We start from the raw sequence: 20000 nt of genomic DNA on the forward strand, positions 1-20000 counted from the left end.
CCTTGCTATCTTATGCATCCCAGGTAGTGATTTCCCTGGCCTACTGTTTTTTTCCCCTTATCGCTTAAAATAACAACCCTATTTCTATTATTTTCTGCCAGAAAAGTGTTCTAAAACGTTTTAATTTCTACGTCCCCTATAGTTACAGACCTGCACGGGTATATTTAGAACAAGGGGGTTCTAAATGGACCCGTGCAGGTCTCTAGGAACCCAGATGGTCCACTTTGAGAACCACTGTTCTAAACCACTATCTATTATTATATTATACATTATTAAGTAGTAGTTTGATGTAGTATAATTTGTTACAAAGTGTTACAGCTGTGATATTTTAAATTCTCAGTATAATCGTCACGTATCACAAATCTGTTGTGGAGGTCCTTAACGTGCAGGCTACTTAATGCCTTTTATTTGTTGCTTTGTTGTTGCTATTTTCAATGTCTCAATTGTTTTCAGTGTTTTCCCCACTCCCTTTATTTTCTTCTCCCGAAGACATATTACAAGAAGAAAAGAAAAGAAAAAATACCTTTGGTGTTCCTGTGTGTTTTCTAATATTACAAAGTGCTGTAATGAGAAGGAAAACAACACAAAAAAAGGATGATTTTCTCTTTTTTCCTTAAAGTGCCTTAGAGGAAGATTGTGGCTCGTCTCTGCACTGAAACACGCCTGTAGGACCACTTGTTTCTTCTTTTGTGCGGCAGGAGCACTCCTTGGGACTCATGGCGACAGGGGAATTGGGTAGAGAGTGAGCTACGCTCGTGGCGAGGTGGCAGCCTCCCTCAGCCTGGGATAAGAGGGAGGCAGGAGGGAGGCAGGACACGTTTCAATTAGGGAACAAACACCACACAGAGAGGGGGAGAGGGAAAAAAACCTCTCCAGCTAAACTTCTCCCTCCCTCCCTTCCTTTACTTACTTAATATGACCTTTCCCCAAAAAAGAGCCCTCCAATGCGTTGCCCTCTTGAACCGACTCTGCTCTTCCTTTTTTCTTTTGGGTCATTTGTTTAGAATTCATTGGGGATATAAAGAGTTGACGGTGTCGGTGATAGTGTGTGGGTCTTTGTGGGGTGATGCTAAGTGTGCCAGCGCGGTCCGCATGTTTCCATTAGATTGTCATGTTGGCTAATTAGAGAGCGGCAGCATGATTCACCTTGCTAATTAGGAGGACTTGCACACCATGTGCCCGGGGGCGGCATTGAGGAGAAGAGGAGCCCAGACTCTGAGCCTCGCAGTTGAGTCGTCACCGCTTCCCTATGAAGATCCCCCCCACCCCTTCTCATCTACCTTCCACTCCTATCTCTCTTTCACTTTCTCTCTTCTATCCCTTTTTTGATTTGGAAATGAATAAATCATTGAGATCGTCCTCCTTCTCTCGGAGTGTGAATATCTGAGTTCACATCTTTTCCTGGGATGCAAATTTGACGTGATCAATAGCAGGTGGCGAGCGGCGAATCCTCCCCTTTTAAAGGTAAAGAGGGAAAAAGAGAGTGAACAAGAGAGGAGTAGAGAGAGAGAAGAGTGATACAGCCAAAGCACGCTAGCTACGGAGGGAGACAAAGCGAGAGAGAACATTTAAAGTCGGAAATTTCCCCTTAGATAAGCATTATTTTTAATGATCACCGGCTTACACCCCGCCGACACTCGACTGTAATACCTTTCGGAATATGCTTAACACCAATTCCTAGTTCCCTTCGTTAAAAAAAAAACTATTATGTTTTTGGAAAATGTTTTATACAAATGTTATTACACACAATGATAATACTAGCTCTGTGGCTTATGGGCTTTCACGTGGGTTTTTATACACATCCAATTTATCTGAACATTTTGCAACACGTCCTACACTGGTTTTAATATCTTGCAAATAAGTTGCACACTACGAGGAACCGTAGGGGTCATGATAGTGGCATTCGCATAATGACCCCTAGCTCCAGGGAGAGCTGAGAGCACGGAATAATTGGTCCATGGCCCTGCAAAGGCTTCTGACATACTCAGGCTTTAGAGGAAATAGAAAACACAGTCAGCCAAGTACCATTGGCACACACACGCACACACACACAGTCACACACACAAGCACGCACACACACACACACGCACACACACACACAGTCATGCATGCACGCACGCACACACACACACACACAGTCACAAACACAGTCACACACACAGTCACACACGCACGCACACACAGTCACGCACGCACAGTCACGCATGCATGCATGCACGCACGTACGCACGCACACACACACACACACACACACACACACACACACACACACACACACACACACACACACACACACACAGAGTAATATCATAGAGTAATATCATAGAGAGTTTACAAATCTAGCCAGAATGGACCGGGTTAGATATCGTTGTCAGGCAGAAACCTCTTATCTCCGTATTTTAACTTCCTTTAGTTTGTTTGCTCTTCGTAAATGAATGGCCTGCTTTATCATACTACAGCATCACACACAAGCATCAAAAGTAGCATCTGATCTGCTACTTTTTCTATTTTTTATTTTAATCCCATAAAGTGTCCTGTCAGGTATAAACCTCATATATCCTGTTTGGACCTGTTTGGACCCGACACACAGGCAACACATGTCAAATATTCTCCTTTCATGAACGTAAACATGCTATCTCTGGATATGGAAATAGCCGGATGTAGCCGGATCTGTCTGATTATACTGTATATAACTCTATGATCTCGCCTAGCGCCTAGCGGGAACCGGATACGGTCACGTGTTTCAGAGGTGGGACAAGAGCGAGGACTCGATTTGCGCCTACAACCCGACAGAGACGACATGTGCACTCGTAGGGTTACAAATGGATAAATTAACACTGATGATCTTTACTGTGTACAGTAGAATACATTTCTAAGTAACATTGCAAGCAGATTTGTCGTAATATTTAAGTAAGCAAGACAAAAATAATGGGAACAAATTAAATGTAATGAATGGAACTATTTCTTTTTAACACTCTGGTTTTCAACCTTGACTAGTTTTGCTGATAATTATTTCGGAAAAAGGTCATTTTACTAATAATTACATGCAGGCAATGATCTTCTCGTAGTCTCACTGACCAGTCCTTTCAAAGCAAGAGTGTAACAGTTTGTGCAAATGTGCACATGTTCTTGTACCTTTTCCCTTCAATAGGATATTGTACACTGTAAGTACATTGTATCAGGGATATTTTACACACAACACAGCATACACTGGAATAACTACCCTAATAATAAAAGGTCAGCTTTGATGCAAACATAAGCCTTCCTTATTTCCTTTTCATGTCAACACAGATAGGCCTAATTAGGCCTATCTTTGTTGACCAGATTTTTAAATACCAGTTTTTAATAATAAGACCTTTAATTACACCAGCGACTAGTTTCATTTTGTGCAAACTGTACTGTATGTGAATTATTCCATGGACACACTACTCCCTTGTGCCTTAAAGCGGTGTGTGCCTTGTGTCTTAAATGCGTGCAGGCATCCGCCTGGGTGACGGCAGACTGCTGGGCGAGCACTGACACTTTGGCATGGGGGTCAGAACAACATATAGAATGAATTATGTACTGGCCATATATGGAGTGTGTCTTGGGTGTAGGCTACAGGGTTTGATGAGGTCAGATCAACATATGGAATGTCAGAATCGGTCAGCTCCATATATGGAAAAATAAAGGTTGGTCACATGTAGAGTTGCTGGCCGGCTCCATATATGCAGATCTAGGTGATGATCCAGTCTTCTCCATGTATGGTTATCCAGGGTTTGATGAGGTCAGTGTTGTGATCTTAATATATGGAGACGGTCATATTTGGAGCGTGTCACAAGGCGTGATGGACTGACGGCCACATATGGTGGCGTGACTGACAGAGCGACAGGTTTCTCAGGTTTTCATATTAATCTGCGACCTACAGTCGCAACTAAAGTCTGAAATAAGTCAAAATAAAAATGGACAAAACCTCAAATCTGTGGCCTAAAAACAGCTGAACAAAAATATTCCAGAACATTTGTACATGAACAAGAGTACAGAATGCATGAGTCACTATGTGCTATGTCTGCTAACATACTTAAACAGTATACATGTAGGTACATGATAATAGTGCCCATCTAACAATATGCAGTTGTATGAGTAAGCTCCACCCACGTCACCGGGTCAGGGCAGAACATTGTTCGACTCGCCTTGGGTCTTTCGGCGTGTCTGCTGAGTGCAGATGGAATAGAGAGGCCCTGATTGGCTGCCTCCCTCCTCCTTCCAGCTAATTATCTACCAGGCACTTTCACACGAGGAACAGCCCTGAGACATAGCTTGCAGATGTTCCACCCAATGCTGCCCATGTGGGTGTCAGGTGGATGAAATACAACGACTGCAAAGTTCAGGTTTGTGATTCCGTTTCATTCAAGTAGAGCGTGGCACTCGGCCCTGTGCTTTGAACGGACCACAATATTGCCACATCCTTGGGGGTAAATCCAGACCGCTTAAGTGTTCCAGTGCTTCATTTATGCTCCGCTGTGCACCAATAACAGCTGATCTACTGAACTCACAACTCAAGTCGCGTCCACGGCACCTTGTGACGTGTAGTAAGAACACTAGGCTTAAGTCTAGAGGCCAGTGTTTGGTATCCGGAGAATTCGCCAGTTTACCAAGTCACTGCGATTTAGTGTATTTTAGTTAAGGAACCGGAACCGCTAACATCCTAAAGGATCCCAACCCTAGACGAGACAGATACACAAAAACTCTCCCAGCCTGGCTTCATGTGGCCCGGGTCTTTTTTATCTTCTTTCTTTTTTTGAGGCAGAAAGCCAAACGCCATCTCTTCCACGGCCCCTCCAGTGACGTCATGCAGAGCATGTTCTGCTCCAGCAAGGACATCTGTCTGTAAGCGTCTGGGGGGCCGCGAGGAGCCCCTCAGGCTGGGGTGCATGAGGAGAGGAGAGGAATGGGGGGAAGGAGCCTTTGTTAGAGAGAGAGCAGAAATAGACTACGGTATATGGTGGCCATCGCTGCTCCTGGAGATCTTTCCCTCGTTCCTTCCTCAAGTTGAAGTCATTGCTCTGTCGGCCTTTCCATATTTCAGACGGGTTTGCATCATGAGCGAACATGCTGTTCTTTTGTCCATGTGGTGGAAAAGACGGACTCGTTTCTTAATGTGTCCGGGGACTTGAAGGGTTTTCACTGGCGTAGCTGGAGGGCAGCGCTTGACTGGTGAAAATGATTCAAGAACAGGGTAATAGTCGAGCAAATCAATCAATAGTGTCCTGATCGTCCAACTTGACTCCTCATACACATTGTCTTTGTTCATATAGAATTTTATTTTTTTACAGTTAGGGTTATTTAGTTATTCAGTCAGTACGCAAATAATAGAGTCAGTGTCAGGATCTTATATTTGTATTTTATTTTGGGGGTTATCTGTATTTATTTTAGGGTTAGGGTTTACTGTAGGTGAATAATAATATGACTTTGCAATATGGCTTTTATAATTCCCATGCTTCGAAAGGGCATAAAAGACAGACTGGAACCACCTGTATTTAAGTAACTGTAAGGCAGCAGCTGATATTTACTGCACATTGATCAGTTAGCTGGACAGAATCCACATGGATTCTTCCCAACTGGGCTGCTTTTCAGGTCTGTTACAATCCTCCTGATTCCAGCGGTCTGAAGATCATTCTAGTAGGCCACTGTTGATAGGACGACCATGTGATTAGAGACTCAGATCATTCTAGTAGGCCACTGTTGATAGGACGACCATGTGATTAGAGACTCAGATCATTCTAGTAGGCCACTGTTGATAGGATGACCATGTGATTAGAGACTCGCATCTGTAACGATTCCATCCCCACTGGAGCTACCGTGTGGATTTGTGTCAAAATGTCCTTGACGCCAGCTATCCACACCTGGTCTTTGTTCTGATGAAAAACACACACAAGTATCTACACAGTACTAAAATAGCAGATCTACAAGCTCACAATGCATCCCAATCTGCTATTTTTGCCATTTGTCATACGGCAAAGTATAGTAGTGCTCAAGTGAATACTTGGTGTCTTTGTACTGGACAAGCTGCCATGGGTGTGAATGTGGGTAACTGTAAGGACATGAGGCAGGTATTCAACAGACAATAGCAAGCATTCTTGCTCAGTGAACATAATATTGTTTTTACTAGGGATGCACCGAATATTCGGCCACAGAAAATATTCGTCATAAAATGGCCGAAAATGCATTTATCACATAATAGTGTATGCAATTAATGCATTCAAAAGTGCTGAATAAATGTATTATGGACACATAATAGTGATTATTATTTAAGTAAAGTTTTGCCATAATCATGTCTTTTGCCATAAATCAGGTAGCTTTAAGGTACGGCCATGACAACAATGGTAGGAAAAAATATATATAATATTAAAACTGTTTAAGTGCCAGGGACGTCATCCCGTATCTAAATCAACTATGCACTGGTTGCCATGCCCGTAAAGACGTATTTTTTAATCTTTTTTTATAATGGGAGAATTGACACTCAGAGCCTAAACTGGTGACCACCAGGTGGCGCTGAAGGAGTTAATCATATCCGGATATTCGGTTTCGGCCAATAATTTCCCTTTCGGTGCATCCCTAGTTTTTACATTTATGTTTGTGTCTACTGTTGTGGCCTGCTGGCATTGTAACAACACATTTGGCACTGATTGGTTGAAGCGATTACAGACAGACTCTGGAACAGACAGACCAACCCTCTTATAGACGGATAGACTCCTGCAGAGCCACGGGGTAAAAAAAAAGACACTGAAACTGAAACAATAACAAATTTCAAAGCAGTAATGCCAGATATGAGGCGTATTGTCAGAGACAAGACCATAATATTGATAATGCCATCTCTAACCTTGTTTCATTTTTATTTGTTGATGAAGAAGTTCTATATTATTTTTTTCCTCGTTTTTTTCCCCCAAATCATTGGATGGGATATTTCATTAAATAAAATCAAAACACTAAACTAAAATATCCACAGATTACAATTCTCTGGTTTCCCATACGGGCCCCGTCATTGGTTCCATTTGTACACTCAGAGTTGCATTGAAAGAGAATTTTACTGCAGAGATTGTGGGTCCCGGAGATGAAAAGAAAAAGAAAAAGAATCAAATCATCATGCATATCAAACTTTGAAATTCCAAAGGGTTAAGATATCACTGATCCAAACGACGAGAGATTCCAATCCTGCCCCAGCCAATGAACGGTCGCCATTTATTAAAGGTGGGCTGCAGCAGCAGACATGGCACCAGATTGGGATCACGAATCCGTCTCTCAGCGTTGCGTCGGGCCCTCTTCGGTGACGGGAAGCGCAGCGCAGACTGCGGGGTTGCAGATGGTGAAATGAGGTCTGCATTTATCATACAGTCATAAATCTGAAAATGCAGGCAGTTGCTGCGGGCAACTGGGAGCCCATGCCTGGTGCCAACTGCCAGGCAGAGATGCCGGCATCCTGGTGCCATCAGTGAGATAGCGGACCTATCTCTCATCGCCTCTCTCTCTCTCTCTCTCTCTCTCTCTCTCTCTCTCTCTCTCTCTCTCTCTCTCTCTCTATCTACCCACCCCTGATCTCCCCCCATCTGTTTTTCAGTCTCCTCCAGGGCTGGGTATTGTATTGATATACTACTGTATCGATATTGCGATAGAAGCCTAGATATTGTGTGGGATTTTGGATATCCTAATATTGTGACAACATGGTTGGTTTCAAAGGCTGTATTATAGTAATGCAATACAGAGATGCACATTTACCCAAACGTAAGAGTACCGGACTCTAGCTGTTCTATTTTTTGCCTTTACCCTTAGTTCTGACCCGTCAAAGACATCATGTACAATTATTTATATTTATTCGCACCCACATGAGCGTGTGTGTTTACCCATGAGAGTGTATGTGCGCGCATGTGTGAATTCTTAATTTCCTCACAGAAAGCAATGTCCTGAGCAAATTGGCAAATTGGCTTTCTACCAAAATATCGCACAACAGACCACATTTGCCACACCCTAATTGACAACCAAATAAACAAAAACAAAAGCAAATTATTATCCTGCTTTGTCGACTTCAAAAAAGCATTCGATTCAATTTGGCATGAGGGTCTGATGTACAAACTGTTGGAAAGTGGCATTAGGGGGAAAACCTATGACATCATAAAATCAATGTACACTAACAACAAATGCGCAGTTAAAATAGGTGAAAAGCACAAAGACTTTTTCCCCCAAAGCCGAGGAGTTAGACAGGGATGCAGCCTGAGTCCAACACTCGTATATATATATCAACAAATTAGCTAAAATGAATTAGCAAAAACAGTCTACAGCTCCAGGCATCCCCTTGGCAAACACAGAAATCAAATGCTTACTTTTCACAGATGACCTGCTGCTGCTGGACTACAGCAGCAACTTGATCTCCTACACAAATTCTCTCAGACATGGGCCCTGACAGTGAACCTAACTAAGACTAAAATCATGATATTTCAAAAAAGATCCAGCCGCCAAAACCATAATCTTTTCCTAAATACAATCCCACTAGAACAAACAAAAAACTATACCTACCTTGGCCTAAACATCAGCAGCACAGGGAACTACAACCAAGCTGTAAAGGACCTGAGAGACAAGGCAAGAAGGGCATTCTATGCTATCAAAATAGACATCATAATTAAAACTTGGCTTAAAATACTGGACTCTGTGATAGAACCAATTTCCCTCTATGGTTGTGATATCTGGGGACCATTAGCAAACCTGACCTTGAAAAATGGGATAAACACCAAACCGAGACCCTACACAGACTCAGTGAGCACAGTCTTGCGATCGAGAAAGGCCGTCATAGGCAGACCTGTATCCCGAGAGAAGACAGACTATGCACCCACTGCACACAAAATGAAGTGGAAACCGAGCTACACTTCCTAACCATCTGTCCATTGTACCAAGACATCAGAGACACATACTTCCCACAGATTACAACCACACACAGAGATTTTGAAAACATGACCAATGACTCCCATATCTGCTGGGCGAAGTACAACAATGTGCAAACACAGCAGCAAGATTCGTGAGTTGCTGTGATAGGAGAAGGATATCAAACGGAACACAACCACCCTAAAGACTAATCATTGTGTATATTCCTGCACTATACCTGCATCCAGTGATCTTGGTACATATAAATTGATCTATTGAAGATTGTGTTTGTGTGTGTGTGTGTGTGTGTGTGTGTGTGTGTGTGTGTGTGTGTGTGTGTGTGTGTGTGTGTGTGTGTGTGTGTGTGTGTGTGCGAGCGTGCGCGTGTGCATGTGCATTTACTATTTACCATTTCTGTGTGTTTGGCCAAGCTATAACAATGACAGCATTGATGACAATAACCAGCACCTCCAGCCTGTTAGCTTGGTGCAGCTAAACAGCACCTTGTCCCTCCATTTGGAATGGTTCTGCCTTGAGTTGATCGACAGATTCGACACCTTCGACAAAACCCCACAAATGGCGTTATATGCCTATTTCTCAGGTCGTTTTCTTGCTTTGTTTTCTTGCAGCCATTTCCGCCGTCTGTTCATGTATATTATATTATATACTACGGACGGTATATTACGGACGGTATCGTGGAGTGGCAACACCCTGAATGGCACGCCTCGCCACAGGGGGTTAGTTTTTTTTTTTTTTTGGGGGGGGGGGGGGGGGGGGGGGGGGGGGCTAATTGCATGCACATTTCAGAAGGCAGAGTTCATACACCAAGGCAACCTTGCATGATTTATACTTGGTTGCGCGGCCGGTCTCGCACACTGAAGATACTGTATATAGTGCTACGAGTCACAAGGCTATTTTCAGTGCGTCTTCAGTGCGTATGCATGGAAGTCAATCGTCTGAAAACAACAGATTTCACACACTCACATACACACACATCTCCTGATCTCACAACAATAATGCGTACATGTTTCACACATACACAAACAGAGGAGGCGGCCTGGCGAACGAACGCACGCTGAGAGATAACATAAAAGAACATGAAAGACATGAAAGAGCATTGAACATTGATTGTCCCTGTTCACTTCGACCCGTGTGTCGTCGTCGTCTCCCCCCCCCCCCCCCCCCCCCGGTGGGCTGAGGCATGCAGGCAAGCTGCTGGCCAGGCATTCCTGGTGCTACGCTCTGGATGGGATTGATAGGCACGTGCTTGCGTACACACACGCACGGGTGAGTGTGCCTCTATGTGCGTGTGTGCGTGTGTGTGTGTGTGTGCGTGTGAATGTGAGCGAGCGTGTGTGCGTGCATATGTACAAGTGCGCATGTGTGTGTGTGTGTGTGTGTGTGCGTAGTGGTGTGTGTGTTCCTCATAACAGGGGGGTGCTGACACCCTGTGAGTGTGTTGCCTCCAGGCCTCATCCGTCCGCCTAGCAGAAAGGGCAGCTCCTAGCCATGCTGGCCCTCCTCCTGCCCTCGGGCTAGACATGACATTACCTCAGGCTGTGCCGCCCACCACCCCCCCTCCGTACATCACACACTGTCTGAAAAATCACTGCCGCACCCTTCCCCCCCGTCTGACGGCAGCTCGCCTAATGTCTGACAACAGGCGGCCATTTTGTTGCTGAGGGTTCTATTGGAAGAAAAGGCAGATATTTCACAGAAGGTTAATGGGAGACTGACGGGAGTCTGAAAGTTGGACAGAATGCGGCGTTCTAAGAGGATACACATCTGACCCCAAAGGATACAAATGGAATCCAATGGACCCGATGCAGTGTCCTTATATCAGCCTGTTTTATGTCTCTACTAGAACAGATATATTCATAACAATGTGTGAGCTTATAAATTAATGAAACTCAAAATGCAATGAAACTCAAAAAGCTGAATTGGAAAAAAAAAAAAAAACAGAAAGCATAATTTGTATTGCCATTACAGTGTCATTCACTGAAAAGAACATATTTTGGCGAGCACCATCGTATAATGACGAAGGATAGATTAAGCTTTATAAAATGTAAATTATTACTCTAGAAACACAATATTAGGGTTGTTTTATTACAGCGTGGCTAGGAAAGATTCTAGCTGTATATATGAGGGTGTGTCTGTGTGTCTGTGTGACTGTCCGGAGCTAATCTCACAAATCAGATTCAGAGCTCTGCAGCTGAATCTGTCGGCAACTCCCGTTACAATGTGTAGAGTTAGTTGTTAGTAGGAATGAAAACAAAGATGCACCACGAAAGCGGAGAGCTGAAGGAGAGTGAGCGGGCCGAAATCCAGGGGCTAATTCAAAATGTATTTTTTATTGTATTTTTTGATGATGGATCTCATAGAACCACCGTCATGTTTGGTAGCTTATATTCTATACTTTAACTTTTTTAAACATTTTACTTTTTTAAATCCCTTATAGTGGAAGTCAATGGGGCTGATGATGTCATTGGCTAGACTCTTTCAGAGACAAAATGAAACAAAGGGTTTTGGGCTGAAACCGGCCAACATATGGAGTCATACAACAAAGTATAAAACGGTTCATAGAGTCCACTGCTCCTGATAGTTAGGATAGTTAAATGCAGAGGACACTTTTCACGTATGTGCCCCAAGAACAACAACTAAAGGGAGACTTTAATGGTGATGATTGTTTATCACTACACATGGTACAGTGACATGCAGGTGTTCACATACTGCGTAAAGTAACTAAGTACATTTACTGAAGTAAGTACTGTAGGCCTACTGAAGTACAATTTGTAGTATTTCCAAATTCCACTACTTTTACTTCTACTCCACTACATCTCAGAGGCAAATATTGTACTTTTACATCACTACTTTTTTGGGGGGAAAACCTTAGTTACTAATTATTTTATAGATTTTGATTATTATTACCAAACATACATTTATCACTTCAGCTCTATACATTTTGACCATTTGAAAATAGCCGATCTACAAGCTCACAATGTGTCACGATGCAACGCATTCTGAGCTTGTAGATCGGCTATTTTCAAAAGATTTTTATACACTTGAAATTTTCAAATGGGACATTCTGCATTATGATGACTACTTTTACTTTGGAACTGTAATTACATTTTGATACCGATACCTTTGTACTTTTACTCAAGTAAACTTTGAAGACCACTGGCGTAGAGGTGTCTTTAGGCTGACCTGTTGCTCTTATCTGTCCAACAGATGCAGCAGCAGGAACTGGCCCAGATGAGACAGAGAGACGCCAACCTCACAGCGCTCGCCGCCATCGGACCCCGAAGGAAACGCAAGATGGACTCACCGGGAAGCACCTCGTCAGGGACCGAGGTAAGACTTGATTTAAGCACTTTTCAACCGGCCGGCGGTTTTAGGGCCTGTTTAGGCCCTGTTTTAGGGCCTGTTTTAGGCCCTGTTTTAGGCCCTGTTTAGGCCCTGTTTTAGGGCCTGTTTAGGCCCTGTTTTAGGGCGTGCACACACGGACTTCTTCACATTCCCTGATCCTGCTCATGTCAGAGCTCTTTCCCCGACCTCGCCACGTTTTAAATCCACACTCGAAACCCACCTTTTCAGACTCGCATTTCCTATCTAATCCAAATCCCCCCTTTTCTACTGTTTTTTTGTACAGTTTTGTGTTCGTTTTTAACATTTTTAACTAGAACCGGGTTCACATTTCAATTTTTGCCTGTCTCTTTACTTTGTCTTCTTTTTTAATCTCCTGGAGGGAATTGCATTGAAATTTTGAATTGAAATTGTGTCATAAGAAATGCTGACTATAGTGTCTACAAGATGTATCTTAGACCACTCCACCATCATAGCTTTTTTTCTTAATTAATAATTGATCCTTGTGGCAATCCTGCAACCACTCGTGTGCAGTTTGTAGTTTCTCAAGAACTTTAGTGATTGTCTGGTAAGCCTTAGCAACAGGTAGTTGGCACAGGCCTCCATATCGGCGAAGATTTGAAGCTATATTGTAGTCAATCCGTATTTTTTTTAAACTGTTGTGTTAGTGAGAGGTGTGAAGTACTGTAAGCATATCACCGATTTAAGCAGAACCTGTGACTTTGCAATAAATTCATTTTGAGCACTTTATCAGATTAATGACACGTGTTGGAATGTGACTTCAGAACAGAGTGTTATGCCATAGACGCGTGTACATTTTTAATGTGTGTTAATTGTAGTGGATATTGTGTCAAACCGGGTGTTGGCGGTCAGGGCGTGTGTTATTGATTCAACTGTATTTGTTAAAATCAGTCAAATGACAAGGTCACAGTGAAAGGTCAAATAAGGTTTACTGTATGTACTGTATATAGTAGCATTTGGGACAGGTGTAGAATCTCTCTGTGTGCATTAGTTGCCTATAGGCAGCTTGCTTGTATAATTGTTTTGTGCGTACGTTGTACGTGCGTGCGAGAGAGAGACAGAAAGCGTGCGTGTGTGCGTGTTGGGGACACAGTGTGCTACCCTGTGAACTATTGTTCTCATGTTTAGATGTTCATCTGTTTCCACACAGTCAGTCGGTGAAGATGAGCACATGTGAACTCTCCCCTGCCAACCTTTCAGGCAGGGAACAGGGTGGGCGAGCCGAGGAGGGCTTTGCGGGGTCGTCCAATGCCCCCCAGTATGCCCACAGGTCCCTTTTTGTTTTTGCAAGAAGCCATTGTGTGTGTGGCTGAATTCCTGCACATCCTCCACATGGACAGCCTGTTCCGTGTTAGACATTTATTTAATAAACCGCACTGCAAAAGCCTCAGTGAGGTGAGCTAACACAAGGAAGATGGCAGGAAATATGTCATATCTGTAACGCATGAGGCGCACACCCACACCGATGGGGGAGAGCGGGGCCAATTATGCGTGATTCATACTGCCAGAAATAGCCAATCTGCAAGCTCACACAGCGTTCTGAAAATAGCAAATGTATTAAACCCACAACACGCCGAAAATAGTGTTTGTAGAGCTTGTAGATCGGCTATATTTGCAGCACCCGCACACTATAACTCAGGCTTTACTCCTGTGTGACAGCTACCCAAGCTGTTGTTAATTAAGCTGAGTTATGGTATTCTAAAAGAGCTCCTTAAAGTAGAGACATAAAGGGTCGTATTTCTACAGCGCGGGGGTCGTTAAGCTACGCACGCCGTCGTACCCGCTCGCCATTAGTTCCCCGCAGGGTGTTGTTGGCTGAGGAGGATTTATTTTTTAATCTATTAAAGAACTATTGAAATATATCTTTTAGTATATCTTTTAGGTTCATCCCTGAATATGACAAATACAAAAAAAAACAGAAGCAAAAAGCCTTGAAGTTTGAATGGCAATTGTTCATTTGGCAATTGTTCACCCACAAATGGTTCCCGACCCCACTGTTTGGGAAACGGTGCGGTAGACGTCGTGGAGGAGCGTGGTCATGCACAACCGCTATAAAAGATACAATAAATACATAAAGGATAAATAACAAAGTAAATGCATTACTTCTGGCTCTTGAGCGCAGTGTGAACCTCTTTCACTATAGCTTTACCCTGATGCGCATTCACCCCCTGACCCCCCCCTCTCCTTTCCATGCAGTTCAAAACAAGTCCCTCTGCAAATGTTCCCAGATGCAGTTGTAACATAAACACGAATATAAGTTATATATTATGTCAGTTTCCTCCCCCCCCCCCCTCCCCATTCTACTTGTTCATGTTCCATGTCCTGTCTACGTTTAATTAGAGGGGCATAATGAAGAGAAGTCGTTCCCCACCCATCTACCTTCTCCTCCTCGTGTCGGTGGAGGGGGGGGCTCAAGCAGGAGAGGAGGTGGAGGAGGAGGAGGAGGAGGAGGAGGGAGGAATCTTAACTTATTTTCACTTCGTTTTCACCTCCTCACATTTCTTCATTTCACATGGGCTGGAAGTGCCCGCGGCGCTCTTCTTTCCCTTCTCCAGAGCAAAGTGAATGTGACTTTTCTAAGGGGGTCACAGGATGCCTGGAGGCCTGTGGCTGTTACTGGACTGTTGCCTGCTCTCAGCTTCACTGAGGGGCTTGTCATAGATTTCATCTCCACAGAAATGAGCCGGGGGGCCCCTCTGGCCAGGAGCGGAGGCAGCCCCGACGTTATGAAGGGCCCCCGCCAATGATTATTTCCCTCTGACATCGCATCCTGAGCTTTCCGCATTAATCCCAGACAAAGGCAGCCCTTCAGTGCTGCGCCACAGCTCAAATTAGGAGGCAGATAATGGCCTTGTTCAGCTCCCCTCGGCTCCGTTATAGCCCCGGACCGAGCTTGCAAGAGCATGAGCTCCTGTTGAAACCCTCCTCCTTCCAATATCCTCCCTGCCTCCTCCTCTTCCCACCAACTTTCCGCCGTGTTCGGACCGTGACGGAATGCAGGTGACACAATTTCGTTACATGTATTTCTCTCTCTCTCTCTCTCTCTCTCTCTCTCTCTCTCCCTCTCTCTCTCTCTTTTATTTTATTTGATGGTAGTTTGGCGGGCGGGGCTTGGGCCAGCGCCTGGTCGTGGAGCGCCACAGGCAGTGAAACTGATAGCCAGTGAAGACTGGAGTGTCTGTGTGTGTGTGTGTGTGTGTGTGTGTGTGTGTGTGTGTGTGTGTGTGTGTGTGTGTGTGTGTGTGTGTGTGTGTGTGTGTGTGTGTGTGTGTGTGTGTGTGTGTGTGTGTGTGTGTGTGTGTGTGTGTGTGTGTGTGTGTGTGTGTGTGTGTGTGTGTGTGTGTGCGTGCGTGCATGCGTGTGTGCGTGTGTATGTCTCCAGCCTGCTCTGGTCTGTAGGAGGGGAACAAAGGGGTTCTTACAGGCCTCTGCAGGGCGGATTAGTTCCAATGAGCCAATGGCATGGGTCTGCTGGCTGGACGGGTTAGGGTAGGTAGGGTCTGTCTGTGGTCCCAGTGGTGCCACACACAGTCACGGTACAGGCAAAATACTGTACAGTACTAGTACAACCCCCCCCTCCCCGCGATACACACAAACACACTCAACCAAGCCTCTGACCCCTCAAGCCCTATATACTTGTTGACGGGGGTCCCCCAGGGATCTGTACTTGGCCACAATACAAGTTGTGACACGTTGTGTGCTTGTAGATCTGCTATTTCCTGCGGACTTTCAACTATAACATGCCCTGAATAGGGACGCTATGTGTCTACGTGGAAAAATGGTCAATGCTGTGTGACTATCGTACGGGCGAAATGGCCCCCAAACGTAGCCCTGTTGTCACACACATGGGGGTCGCAGCACAAGGTAAAGGGGTAGCTGTCTAGGGAAATGGCCGAGAGGAGCAATGCTGGGATGTGGAAGATAAGCAGGTGGTGAAAAGAAAATGGCACAAACCTTTGTCCTTCAGGTGTCAACTTGTGTATTAGTCAGTCAGTCAGTCAGTCGCAGAGAGGAGAATTAGGAACAAACTGATCTCCATGCTGGCTAACCCCTCCCATCCACTCTATGGTGACTTACAGTTACAGGGCAGAGTGAGCACCTTTAGTCGTAGGCTCACCTTCCCTCCGAGAATGAACACAGAGCGGTACAGACTCTCCTTCCTGCCAATCGCCATCAGACTATAGAATGAACACAGAGCGGTATAGACTCTCCTTCCTGCCAACCGCCATCAGACTATAGAATGAACACAGAGCGGTATAGACTCTCCTTCCTGCCAACTGCCATCAGACTATAGAATGAACACAGAGCGGTATAGACTCTCCTTCCTGCCAACCTCCTTCAGGCTATAGAATGAACACAGAGCGGTATAGACTCTCCTTCCTGCCAACCTCCTTCAGGCTATAGAATGAACACAGAGCGGTATAGACTCTCCTTCCTGCCAACCGCCATCAGACTATAGAATGAACACAGAGCGGTATAGACTCTCCTTCCTGCCAACCTCCTTCAGGCTATATAATGAACACAGAGCGGTATAGACTCTCCTTCCTGCCAACCGCCATCAGACTATAGAATGAACACAGAGCGGTATAGACTCTCCTTCCTGCCAACCGCCATCAGACTATAGAATGAACACAGAGCGGTATAGACTCTCCTTCCTGCCAACCGCCATCAGACTATAGAATGAACACAGAGCGGTATAGACTCTCCTTCCTGCCAACCTCCTTCAGGCTATAGAATGAACACAGAGCGGTATAGACTCTCCTTCCTGCCAACCGCCATCAGACTATAGAATGAACACAGAGCGGTATAGACTCTCCTTCCTGCCAACCGCCATCAGACTATAGAATGAACACAGAGCGGTATAGACTCTCCTTCCTGCCAACCGCCATCAGACTATAGAATGAACACAGAGCGGTATAGACTCTCCTTCCTGCCAACCGCCATCAGACTATAGAATGAACACAGAGCGGTATAGACTCTCCTTCCTGCCAACCGCCATCAGACTATACAACACATAAGAACTTTCCCCCCCAATGCTTGTATTGGGCATTGTATTGTATTGTATTGTAATGCGCAAGTAATAATTTCGCCCGGTCCGTATGCACCGTCCCAGCCAACCCGCCACTTGATGCGTATTGCGTATGCAAATAAAACAGCAAATTTGTGCCTGGTTTGCTGGGACCAGATTACATAAATGACCATATTTCTTACGTCATCATTTAGAGCTAGTCATACATATACTATATATATAATCAGTAAAATAAAATAGCAAATTGTGCCTGATTTGCTGGGACCAGAGTACATGGTGTGTATATGTATGACTAGCTCTCAATGATGACGTAAGAAATATGGTCATTTATGTAATCTGGTCCCAGCAAACCAAGTACAAATTTGCTGTTTTATTTGCATACGCATCAAGTGGCGGGTTGGCTGGGACGGTTTTTGGCGCAAAGTAACCACAGTTTACCGCTAATCAACTTACAAATTACATATACATAATGACTAGCTCTCAAAGATGACGTAAGAAATATGGTCATGTGTGTAATCTGGTCCCAGCAAATCAGGCACAATTTGCTGTTTTATTTGCATACGCATCAAAAGTGGCGGGTAAATGACCATATGTCTTACGTCATCATTGAGAGCTAGTCATACATATACATATATATGTAATTTGTAAAATAAAATAGCAAATTGTGCCTGATTTGCTGGGACCAGAGTACATGGTGTGTATATGTATGACTAGCTCTCAATGATGACGTAAGACATATGGTCATTTATGTAATCTGGTCCCAGCAAATCAGGCACAATTTTGCTGTTTTATTTGCATACGCATCAAAAGTGGCGGGTTGGCTGGGACGGTTTTTGGTGCAAAGTAACCACAGTATACCGCTAATCAACTTACAAATTACATATACATATGTATGACTAGCTCTCAATGATGACGTAAGACATATGGTCATGTATGTAATATATCTGTGCCTGATTTGCTGGGACCAGATTACATACATGACCATATGTATATGGATTTCATACATATACATATATATGTAATTTGTAAAATAAAATAGCAAATTGTGCCTGATTTGCTGGTACCAGATTACATACATGACCATATGTCTTACGTCATCATTGAGAGCTAGTCATAGATATACATATATATGTAATTTGTAAGTTGATTAGCGGTATACTGTGGTTACTTACAGAGAATATGATATAGGTGGGGGAGTTATGTTCGTTATAAAAGAAGATATTTCCATTTAAATAATTCAAAATTAAATCAAGATATTAGAAAAAGTAGAACACGTATGTATACATGTAAAATATAAAGATCTATATCATTCTTATGTACAGATCACCTAAAACAGACCTTTCGAAATTAAACACATTTCTTGAAAACAAGTATCTATCATCTCCGACTTCTGCGATTATGATAATAGGAGATTTCAATGAAGACCAATATAGTGAGAAAGGTAGAAGTATAAAGACCTTCATGTCAAGATTAGGCTTATAAGTATTATTACAGAAATTGAAGTTAGAGACACCTATTACTCTGATCATGATTTAGTATTAATATCACTATATTCCAAGATGAAATACATTTAAAACAATTGACAATTTAGAATAAATAATAGAATAATTATACTGTATAACATATTTTTATTCATTTTATATACCTTTTTTTCATCACATATCAATGATTTATTTTTCTTTAAAAAACTAAAAAGGGATCCAGAATATATCTACATCGATAAAACTGTATTTCTTATATAGATAGAAACGTAAAAAGTTAAACGTAAAACGTAGAAACGTAAAACGTAAAACGAAAACGTAAAAACGTAAAAAGTAAAAACGTAAAACCATAAAACGTAAAAACGTAAGAACGTAAAACGTAAGAACGTAAAAACGTAAAAACGTAAAACTTAAAAACTTAAAAACGTGAAACGTGAAACGTGAAACGTAAAAACGTAAAAACGTAAAAACGTAAAACGTAGAAACGTAAAAACGTAAAACGTAAAAACATAAAACAGAAAAACGGGAAAACGGAAAAACGGAAAAACGGAAAACGGAAAAACGGAAAAACGGAAAAACGGAAAAACGGGAAAACGGAAGAACGGAAAACGGAAAACGGAAAACGGAAAAACGGAAAAACGGAAAAACGTAAAACGTAAAACGTAAAAACGTAAAACGTAAAACGTAAAACGTAAAAACGTAAAACGTAAAAAACGTAAAACGTAGGTGTTTATATGCGTAAAGTAGGTAGGTAGCAAATAGTTACACCATTTCAAACGTTCCTTCACAGAGATACTGAGATTTGACAGTTTACAGCGGTCGAAAGTACTTGCGCGCTCTGCTTGCGCACTAGTTGGCCATTTATGGCCTACTAGTGTGCCACAAGCAAGTATGCACTCGACAGAGTGCAGTTCTAATTGGTCCTGTGTCTGAAGTCTTTAGTCTTGTGATTTTGTCCAGTTGTGTCCAATGTGTTTTCTGTCTGTCTGTTGTTTATTTTTACATTTTACATTATGCTGCTGTAACGTTTCAATTTCCCTGCGGGGATAATAAAGTACATCTCATCTCATCTCATCTCATCTCATATCTTGTTATGAGTATAAAAAACACTCAGTTGCCAATGTTTCGCTGGTTTTGATGAGACCCTGCTATTACTGAGAGAGACAGTATAGGCTACTATAGTACAATCTCCTATACTTATTTCAGTAAGTGCT

General features: G+C 43.2%; 1 protein-coding gene across 1 annotated transcript in view; it reads left to right on the forward strand.

Moving 5' to 3' along the window:
* Positions 1-20000, forward strand: part of LOC310854477 (transcription initiation factor TFIID subunit 4) — a 168126-nt gene that overhangs the window by 93157 nt on the left and 54969 nt on the right. Inside the window, exon 13 of the mRNA XM_083759145.1 lies at positions 12121-12243. Within this exon, the coding sequence (XP_083615271.1) occupies positions 12121-12243 (123 nt within the window). The remainder of the gene's footprint in view (positions 1-12120; positions 12244-20000) is intronic.

The sequence above is a fragment of the Protomyctophum parallelum genome (assembly GCF_964188405.1).
Source record: "Protomyctophum parallelum genome assembly, chromosome: 2".
Classification (NCBI taxonomy): domain Eukaryota; kingdom Metazoa; phylum Chordata; class Actinopteri; order Myctophiformes; family Myctophidae; genus Protomyctophum; species Protomyctophum parallelum.